The sequence below is a fragment of the Micromys minutus genome, assembly GCF_963924665.1.
Source record: "Micromys minutus genome assembly, chromosome: 28".
Taxonomy (NCBI): domain Eukaryota; kingdom Metazoa; phylum Chordata; class Mammalia; order Rodentia; family Muridae; genus Micromys; species Micromys minutus.
In genome coordinates, this window is record NC_137963.1 from 16163389 (window position 1) to 16174003 (window position 10615).

A 10615-nucleotide genomic window follows, 5' to 3' on the forward strand; every position below is an offset into this window, starting at 1 on the left:
GTGGCCCAAGGCACCTACCCTACGTAGTTCCCCAACAGTCAACCAAGCAATAAATGAGAAAGCGCGGTATAAACAAGGAAGTTCAAAATACTCCCGGCACATCATGGGAGTTCACTGGTCTGTACCCGTTGGTTTCGGGATCTTCTGACCGTGAGAAACTGTGGGAAATGGACTTCCAATCGCACCCAAACATCCTTAAGGGTACATTTCATGGGACAATGCCAGCACATTGATGGAACAATCTATCCCTCTGCGTTTGCTTCTATTCCCCCCTTCTCCAAAGCTGACTGATTTACCAAGTGACTCTTTGACACACCAACAGAGAGCGACTCTAGGTCTTAGGTCTGGGACATTCATAGGTATGCGTGCCGCTGGACCACCGAACCTCGGCCTCCAGAATAGGGAATCCGAATGTGGTCTCAGTGGCATTCTCCACTGTGATGAAGCAGCTACCACCAACTCCTTAAGAGTTAGAATCAGCAATGAACTAATACATTCCTATCCTCTAGCTGACTGCTCATTTCGTAAACACAGCTCTATGGGAAATAGTGATTTGCCCAAGGTCACTTAGCAAGACCTTGAGAGAGGTAGCCCTGAGTACCCACAAAGTCAACTCCCCTCACCACCAAGGAGACACAAACCGTCATGAAATGCTACAACATTCAAGTGCTGAGAATTCCCTAGGTGCAGGAAAAGCCAGCTTATCTACCCCAAGTCAAATGGAGCGAGAAGGCTCTCTTCACCCACTGAGGGGAAGGGTTCTGAAGTCAGCGGAGACAGCTTTCTCAGGGCTGAGGCAAAAGTGGGGAAGAAGCCATATGGAACCCGGGAACCGTTCCCAGCTGTGCTCCAGTGGTACAAGCCATGGACTGTGTATCTTCCAGAGGCAGAAGACCGGCCATTGTTGCTGCTCTACCACGGTAGAAGGACTCAAAGTACAAGCAAGCTGTTCTTCCTGGCTTGGTTCAAGTAAAACTATAAAGCAAGTCCTTGAAATTTCAAACCTTATTAGAAGAAAAAAAAATCTCCTTAGGCAGAAGTGAAAGCATTAAGTAATAAGAGTCTCCACTGTGGGAGGGAATAAAAATGACCTTTCACCAAAATAACCCAGGCCATCATCAAATTACCACCCCTCAAGTCCAATTTGCCAAAAATGTTGGCCAATCCTATATGAGAGTGATAAACAGACGTGAACTAATAAAAATAGCTCCTATATCCGTGTCTGGCTTCCCACACTTCATCTGAAGGAGCAGATGCAGAGAAGGAGAGACCAGGCCCAGGTCAGCCTCACTTCAGGGACACCAAGAGAAACAAAAGGGTCCTGGCTCCGCCCCCAACAGGACCAGCATGCACTTGTGTTTTTCTGTGCCCTTCAGAACACACATGATGAGGAAGGGAAAAGAGAAAGGAAAAAAAGAAGAAAGTCTACAAAAGAAATGATTTGCAGTTTCTAGCCATAAACCCTAACTACAACAACAAAAGAAAATTCTCAGCAGAATTAACTGTAGACGGATGAGCTCAAACACTCAGATTCCTCTGCACTGGAGATAACGTCTTATCTCCATCCTGGACTTTGGCTGTGATGTCCTTACCCCATCCAGTCATCCCTAAATCAATCCTCCTCCCACCCTGCTCAACTGGAGCCCACTATCTCATGAGGCCTCTGGAACTCCTAAAATTAAAAATTCCTTGACTGTCAAGACATTGCCCTAAATAATTCAAGAGAAGAAATTTTAATTATGTACTTAGGAAACAACAACAAAAAAAAGCTCATTCCAAATATGTCAGAATGTAGCCGGTCAGCCTGGAAGGATTTTGTTACAAAAACAAAACAAAACAAAAAAAAAAAAATAATAATAATAACAACAGCAACAACAAAAAAGCCAAAAAAACAAAAAAAATTTTTTTTTAATTTCTAAAAGCAATGTCGAAGATGGGAACTATCAAACCTGGGCCAATGTTAAATTCATTCTACAGAATTAGCATCCCTTCAGAAGCCCAGTTTCCATACAACAAACTGGTAAGGCATGAACCATGGCCACCAAGCCTCCAAGACCCATTAGCTGTAGATCACAGATCCAGGGTGGTGCATCCCCACCCCAGGTAACCCATCATAGCTCCAACCTCCATCCGCAAGTCCCACAAGGTCCCCCAAGTGCAACTAACTCATTCTCCTATTGGATTGAAAATTTGGAAATTTTTTTTTTACTCAAAAAAAAAAAAAAAGAAAGAAAGAAATCTCAGCACATCCTATCAGACTAAATTTATCACAAAATTCCCTTTATCTCACACCAGATTCTGTTCTCTTGAGTCAAATTTCAATCCAGTAGATATTTGTCCCTGGAAATTTTTTTTCTCTTTTTTTTTTTTTTTTTTTTTTTTTTTGTCTCACCTCCATTTGATTCGTCTTAAGGCCAAAACCTCCACATAAAATATTGTTTGAAAAAATGCTTTCAAATTCCCGAGGCAAGCATCTCTGGGTTGGGCTTTTGTGTGTATTCTGATTAGTTTTTCTTTCAAAGAAAATAATAAATTTTGCTGCTAGAAACAGCTGAGTTGGTGTTTCAGTCCATTTCTTCAGCAAAGTGTTCTTACCAGGGAAGATGGATTCAAATCAGAATTTTCATCTCTGCCATTCTCTCTCCCACCTTTTTTTTCTTACTGGGTCAGTAAAATTTGTGGGATTTTCTGTTGTTGTTACAAACCCCCTCCCTTCAACACACCACACACACACACACACACACACACACACACACACACAATCTCCAAAAGATCAAAGCTAATGGATTTCTTCTCTTTTGACAGTAACAAAAAAAATTGAAAAATGCAAAATATTAATTAATTATCCAACCACACATCACAAAGAAACCCGAAGCCAACCTGAATATTTGAAAAGGGAACTGATAATAATATTCTAATTGGACTAGAAAACAAAACTGAGGAGGAGAAATTCTCCTCTTTAACAAGGATTTTTTTTCTAAATCTTTATCTCTATCAATTGATTCACTTGTGTGTCATTTAAAAAAAAAAAAGGCTTCTGTGAATCCACTGTTAGTTTTTCATAATAATGTTAATTATGCACATTTTATTTTAATGGCGGCCTCTCCTGCAAATCTGTGGGTTACTCAGTTTGTACAATATATGAATTGACATTTCTCGCCACTGAATATTGCTTAAGAAAAGGTCCCTGACAGCAACAAAACAAGAAATGCCCAGACCTTGCAGCAAAGAAAATCAGGAAACAGTCATAATTATTCCATCAAAGCAAAACACACACACACACACACACACACACACACAAAACCTAACAAAAAAAAGAAAAAAAAAGAAAAAAAGACCGGCAAAATTTCACTCTAACTTTTCCAATTTCTGTTTTTCTTTAAAATCTCAGGAGTTAAATGCAGTAAAATATAAATGAAAAAAAATTTAAACCTATAATTTTTGGGTGTGTCCAAAGCCAACATTTTAGGATCTATTTTCTCTTCTAAATCCTTCTTTCTTGGAAAGGAGAAAACTTTGAACGCTGCCAAATGGCAAAATTAGTCATTTTTGCCCACGGAGCAAAACAAGTCACAAATTATAATGAAACACAATTTCTAATTGCTTCATAAAGCCAATTCTCCCAGCTTTCCCTAAACTGAACTATTTTCCCCACCACTCACCCTAATTATTATTTTTTTTTACTCAAATTAAAATGAGTTGGGTACCTAAACTGTCTTTGCTTTTAGGAGGTATTTTTGCTTTCTCCCCTTCAAGAATGGAATTCATTCAAATTCCAGCTTAATTTTCATTTACATATTATCTGGATTTGGCTTCAGAAATAAAAATTGTCTCCATGTTCCTTCAATAATCAAAGTAAAATTTTTCACTCCAAAAAAGATAGAAAAAAAGAATCTTTCCCCCCATCCACCAGCTTGTAGATAAAACTTTGGAAAAAATAAGAAATAAAAAATATTTCTTTTCAATTTTAATTTCTTTTTTTTTTTTTTAATTTACAAAATAGTATCCTCTAGGTGGCGTCGTTTTAATGGGAAAAAAACTACCGTTTGAAGAAAAATTAGAAAAAAAAATTGAGAGAAGGAAATATGGCCTTTTAAAAAAATAAGAGATTGTTGCAAAGATTGGGGGGGCTGAAAGGAAAGCTCTCCTGGGGGGGTCACCAGGGGCCCTGAGCGCAGAGAGGGTCAAGGGGAAATTGAAAATTTCGGGGGAGGGGGGAGAGATCTGGAAGAAGGTTGCCTTTTCGAAAAATCTGAATTGTCCAAACTGCAATGGCTGCTCCGTGCTCCCGTCGCTTTGTTTCTGGGCTCCGGTCCGAGCCGGGGGCGGCGGGGGGCGCCGGGTGCGGGGTCCCCGTCAGCCTCGGCCGCCGCCCCCGCGTCGCCCGCGCCCCGCGGCGTCCCGGGGGGCCGCTCCCGCACCCCGGCCGCCCGCACCCCGCTCTCCGGAGTCCCCCCGCCGGCGCCCGCGCTCGCCCTCCCGCGGGGCTGCCCCGGCCCCCCGCCCCGGCCCCCCCGGCCTCGCGGTACCTGCGGAGCCGCCGCGCCGTCCGGAAGGCTCATCGGTCAGTCCGGGAGACAGCGGCCCCGGCGCGTCCTGCTCCTCCCGGGCCCGGCTGCGCCGCGCGCACAATGCCGCCGCCGCTGCCGCCGCCGCCGCCGCCGCTCCCTCCTCCGCCCGCCCCGTGCGGGCCGGGGGGCGGGGGCCGGGGGCGCCGAGGGGGGGACCGCCGCGGGGACCGCAGATCGCCCCGCCGGCCCGTGCCTGCCGCGCCGCGCCGCGCCCCGCACCACCCCCGCCGGCCTCCGAGCCGCTGCCGGCCCCCCGGCCTCTGCTCGGCCTCCGCCGCCGGCCTCCGCGCCGCCCCGCGCCGCACACAAAGCCGCCGGTTTCCCGCGCTGCCCGCGGCCCCCCAAACTTTGCCGCGCGCGCGGGGCATTTGCTCGCGTGGGGCGGGGGTGGGGGGCACGGAAAAGTTTTGGGGAGCGGCCTCCGGTGGGACAGAAGGGGTTAATGGGAACGCCTCTCCCCTCCCCACCAGCCTCCCCCACCCCTCCCAAATCAGATTGATTTTTTTTTTTTTTAAATAAAAGTTTTGAGGAGCGCAATTGGAAAGCTTCCTGGGAATATTCGGGTAGCCTAAGGCTGCCCCAACCCCCCTGCCCCGCGCACACATAAGTTTGAGAACTGAGGGCCAAGGGGACCCTCTCTAGCCCGAAGCAAGTTATGAAGCCACTTTTTTTTAACCTCCCCTGCCAAAAAATTTAAAGTTATTTTTAAAGAAAAAAAAAAAGAAAAGAAAAGAAAACTGGCCCTATGGAAGGAGAGGTTGAAGGTTGAACAAGGGTCAGCCCCTCCCCACAGTTAGAAAAAGAAATTTTTTTTTTTTTTTTACTAATTTACTAATTTACTAATCCGTCTTACTTGAACTGAAAGGTGAAAGAGGTCGGCTCCTTCAAAAGTCCTGAAATAGAAAAATACAAGATATATATATATTTTTTTTTAACATGAGGAGCTTCCTCTCTATGACTTAGGAAGACTTCTGAGAGTTAGTGGGGTTTGTTTTTGGTCCACCCACTCCCCAAAATAGATTTTAAAAATATTAATAATGAGTCGGAAAGGCCTGGCCTTTATGGAAACTAGAAAGGTCCCGTACTTCTTCCCCCACAGCTGGCTGAGCTGTAGAATGAAAAGCTGAAGAATTGCCGTCTATCAGATGAGAAAGAAAGGAAACAACATGTTTCCTTACCCTTCTCTGCAGAAAACAATAAGGATAGGGGTTTTAGTTTTTTGTTTTTTGTTTTTTTTTTAATGGAAATTGAGACTAGTAATCAGGTGCTTTTTCTGACTCCACCTTAAGAAAAAATGCATAGGAAGTTTGTAAAGTTTAAAGAGCAAACTCCAGCAGGCAGAAACTGATCTAGAACTGTTGTGCCCTTAGAACCCTTCTTCCTTCAGGTTAGTTGTTAAAGACACCGCCCTCCGGGAAGAACCAGTCCGTGGGAATTTGGCCCTCTGTAGAACAAACATGGAGAAGAACCCCACTTTTCAAACCCCAACCTGGCAGACACATAAGAGGTTAAGAAGTATCTTCTAGTTGCATCTGGAAATCCCTGAACTCAGTGATTCATTTAAGATTAAAAGTGGGCATTTCTTTTTCCCACCCACTTATTACGTAAGTTCCTGGAAGAGTTCTAGCACCATCTTCCACGGCTCATGTGGATGGAGGGTGGAGGAAAGCCGGCAGTCAGGCAAGCCTGCCAAAATCCTGAGCTTACTAGGGTCAGGTAGCTCTGCGTGCTTGCCTCTCCTCCTCTTAGATACTAGAGCCTTAAATTGCTTGCAGAGTATCTGCCTCCTGGCCAGGTCCCCTCCTCTGCCCAAGCTAAACCTGATAGGATTCCCTGGAATATTAGGAGATCAAAACAGTAGGATGGTTATCAAGAGAAAAGCCCTACTCTGAGACTCAGGGAAAGAGGCTACAGTAACTGTTTGTTCACTGAGCAGTTACTGTGACATATGGGAAGCAGGGCAGATGAACTGTCAAGAGCTTCCCCCAGCCCTTCTAGATTGGCATTTGTCACCCTGGAGTTCTTCAGTCATTCTGTCGAGGTAAGGAGCTGATGATTTACATTTCCATCAAGTTCCCAGCAGCTGCTTTCCTACAAGCATCCTTTAGCAAACCACTGTAGTATTTGGACAACTTAAAGAGGAAGGGCCTGGTCCATTCCCAGTAGCACAGCAATGGTTCAAGTTATACCTGTTTGGTTGGTAGATCCTCCCTGTGGAAACTTCATCAGACAGAGGGCATGGCTAAAGAGGAGTCTGGGTTTATCGGTCCTTACGTAGGTGTAGAGCTCCAGAAAACAAAACATCGTCTACATGTACATTTGAAGGGAGAAAGTATCTTCCCAAAAAGGGAATGATAGGCTGCCTGTCACCTCTAGCCTGTGAAATCCCATGGTCCTCCGCAGCCTCCCCCACCCCCCAAGAATCATTGCAAGTCCCTTCTGCAACTCCATCACCCAGAGGTCAGAGGACCTGAACATTCTGTCAGCACGTCTGGACAGAGAGCCCCCAGGAGTATTCAGCACAGTGTATGAGGAGGCTTCCCCCCCTGTAGTCACACACAGACCGGAGAAGGTGTTTCCCCGCTTCACACTGTCCTTCCCCAGCTGAGGAAGGGATGCAACTCAGGGCATACCTGTGGACCTCCAGAAGTAGGCACTCTGGGACCCACCGGAGACCCTCATTGGCAGAGAACAGTGGTGCTGTGACCAGCGAGTCAAGGAGATTCAAATCAAGTCACACAGGCTTTGAGGGAGGGATTCTGACAACACAGAAGACCTCTGGGTAGGCTGGAGCTAGGCTGGAGCTAGAAGAGTCTGGGCAGCTTGGGACAGCTCAGTGGCCAAAGCCCAAACTGCCCAGTGAGGTAACAGGCAGGTTCTTGGGTGCTGCATTGGCACAGTGAACACTGGTCAATCTAAGACTCCACTGGTACATCAGGCACTTCCAAAGCCTTCCTCATTTTGGGCCTAGGTTTATCAAAGTTTGGAAGCTTCGGACTCTCATACATGCGCAGGTCTCCGTCCCTCAAACACCTGCAGCGTGGTATGATTTCTAGGAGCCCAGCCTACAGAGTCAACCAATTCATCCTTCCTGGCAGGGTGACCCTGACCTTCTGGTATGACAGGATGAGGGATGGGAATTCCATTGGCTGGCTGGTATGGAGACTTCCGCCTTTTCTAGATACGTTTTTAGGGAGTTTACCCGTGTTTCTCACTTATGCCTCAGGGGCCTCCCACCCACCCACCATAAAGTCGATGGTGTTATCAAAGTCATTTTGAATATGAGGCCACAGAGTACAACTGTCTATTTGAGGTCACAAAGTTGTGGCTAGAGGCAGGGATGAGTGGGGTGGGCCCTTAGGATCTGTCTCTGACCAATGGGATTACAAAACCCCACCAGTCTTGTGAGCCCTCTTTTTAGCTATAATCAATAGAAATAAATCACGCTGGAAAGGAGACGTGACTCCATCAGTAAACTGCTTAGAACCTGAGTTGTGTTCCAAAACCTATTTTAAAAAAATAAAAATACAACAACAATAACAAAGCAAGCAATGACATCACGTACGCTAATCCCAGCACTGAGGATCTCACTGTGACTCACTGGCCAACTGACCCAGTTTATTTAGAAAGCTCCAGGCCAGTTAGAGACCTAGCCTTAAAAAAAAGAAAGAAAGAAAGAGAGAGAGAGAGAGAGAGAGAGAGAGAGAAAGTAATAACATATAACACACAAGGTTGACCTCTGACCTCTCTACATAGGTAGAAAGACACACAATCATACAGGTTTGAAAACTGTTATTTTGTTGCATTAGGAAATAGGTTGTGGAATCCAAGGTTCAGAAATAAAAATGAAGTCAGGAGAGACCGGCTCTCCCATCATATAGGGACACAGGTCCCTTAATATCTTCACAGACAAACACACACACACACATACACACACACACAGAGAGAAAGAGACACAGAGACAGAGACAGAGACAGAGAGGCAGGCAGGCAGAGACAGAGACTCACTCTGCCTCTCTGGGTTGCCCACGTCTGCTTCTGCCAACAGGTGCAGACTGGCATATTTGGGCACCACTCCAAACTCCAACAGAGACTGTGATTGGCCAGGCCTGGCCTAACTCAGGCGTCACTGGGTACAATTTATCCATGACTGAGGAGAGGGCAGGGTCACTCAGTGCATAGATCTTCCTGAGACACTCCCCGAGGAAAGCACAGGAAGGATGTGGTACTGGACAGACCGCCCTTCTGGAGACCTCCTTCAGATGTCCAGTCCAGGGCTGCTGCTCAGGGTGGCGCTCCTCAAAGCTCTCCTGCTGCAACCTGTCCACATGAGGGGGGCCGAGATTCCGAATACAACGAGGGACACATGTTACGCTCACCACAGGTAGGTTTTGGAAATATATGTCTCACATAGAACCTAGAGGCCTGGCTAAAACCTCGTGGGTGGTTCTTGGTGAGGAAAACGCCCACACAGCGAGGCTGGAGGATGTGAGATGTGGAACAGAATTGGAGGCAGAGACTAGCAAACGGCTTTTTGGATTAGAGCCCGACGAAGGAGATCAACATTGGAAAGGGTCCGGCAAGGGTGCTGGGACTCCTGGATGGACCTTACAGCCCAGGATTATACATGCCTTAACAATTTTTCCAGTAAGTTACAGCTTTTTCTGAGCAGATTATCTACTTATCTGAGGCAAGGAGAGGAGGTGTTCGCCCCCATTTTAAAGATGGGGAAGCTGAGGCTCTCAAACAAGGAAAAACATGCAGTAGCTGGACTGACTTTTGCCCAGTCTGCCCAGTGCTATTCCCAGGTACCCCTGCTTTGTCTGGGGAACCCTCCTGTGAATGTAACGGAAATAAGTAGGGTCTTCCGAGCCTCTTTTATTTCCCTGAGAATTTTCTTTTCTTGTTTTCATCCCTCTCCCTCCTCACCTCCATGGAGGAAGAATTTCAGAAGGGGCTGAGATCCGCCAGTGGTAACTTACATTCTAGTTAGGCACCCTTGCAACCATGGGAAGGAAGTTTTCAGGGAAACAGGGACCAAGGCCTTGGCTATGCCCCAGGGGAAATGAGCCCAGGGAGATTCCAGGACAGGGGTTCTTGAGGCTAGGAGAGTCTAACTGGTGGCCCCTGCCAGGAACGATGTTAAGCCCAAGTGTGGGTAGCTTGTCCCTGTACCCTAGACCAAAAGCATCTGATGTGTCAGTCACCTGTTCTTTGACATCTACCACCCCACCACAGCCTCCTGGTGATCTCCGGTCTCTTCAGCAGGCCTGCATACAAACCTGTACTCTCTTGACTTCAACATTCACCACCGTAGTATCCTAACTTTCTCACCTGTTAAATCTGCCAATGAGGGTGGCTATCACTCAGAGTTATTTAGAGGCTTAAAGTAGTCATTACACTTTAACAACAATAAAAACATGCAGGTCCTTGGAAGAAAGGGGTGGAGTCACTTATGAGCAGAGTCACCCAGCCAAGAAGGTCACAAAGTCAGAATTGACGGAAGAGTCCCCAATCCAGCAGACTGTGCACTCCTAGTGCCATCTTCCCCCTGACTTTAGTTTCTGTGTATCTCAGAACAGAGATCAACTTGGGCAACAGGAAAGAGGAAAAGGCATTAAAGATGGCAGGACCTGATCCACTGCTTTCCTTCTATGTCAGCTGGAAGCTTTGGTCTGCTCCTTCTGCTCCTAGACACCTTGTGTGTGGGTCAGTCAACAGCATGGCTTCTGTAGGGATGAAGCACTGGACCGTGACACAGCTAGACTTCAGCTCCAGCTCAGCCCCTTTCTGTATGATCTGAAGCACATCACAGCACTGCCCTGAGTCTGTTTTCTAACCTGTTAAACTGAAGTATAACAGACAGGTAGGTAGGAAGGTAGGTGGGTAGGTGGGTGGGTGGATGGATGGATGGATGGATGGATGGATGGATGGATGGATGAATTGATGCATGGATGGATAGATGGATGGACAGATGGATAGATGGATGGATGGATGGATGGATGGATGGATGGATGGATGGATGGATGGATAGATGGATGGATG

At 46.6% G+C, this 10615-nt stretch overlaps 1 protein-coding gene across 1 annotated transcript in view; it reads right to left on the bottom strand.

The window, feature by feature from the left end:
• The window catches only part of ZNF618 (zinc finger protein 618), a gene marked incomplete at its 3' end in the record, with an annotated part of 151924 nt that extends 147262 nt beyond the window's left edge, over nucleotides 1–4662 (bottom strand). Inside the window, 1 exon segment of the mRNA XM_080940139.1 lies at nucleotides 4530–4662. Coding sequence (XP_080796265.1) covers nucleotides 4530–4562 — 33 coding nt within the window. The 5' untranslated portion in view covers nucleotides 4563–4662.
• Nucleotides 4663–10615: the final 5953 nt, after the last annotated feature.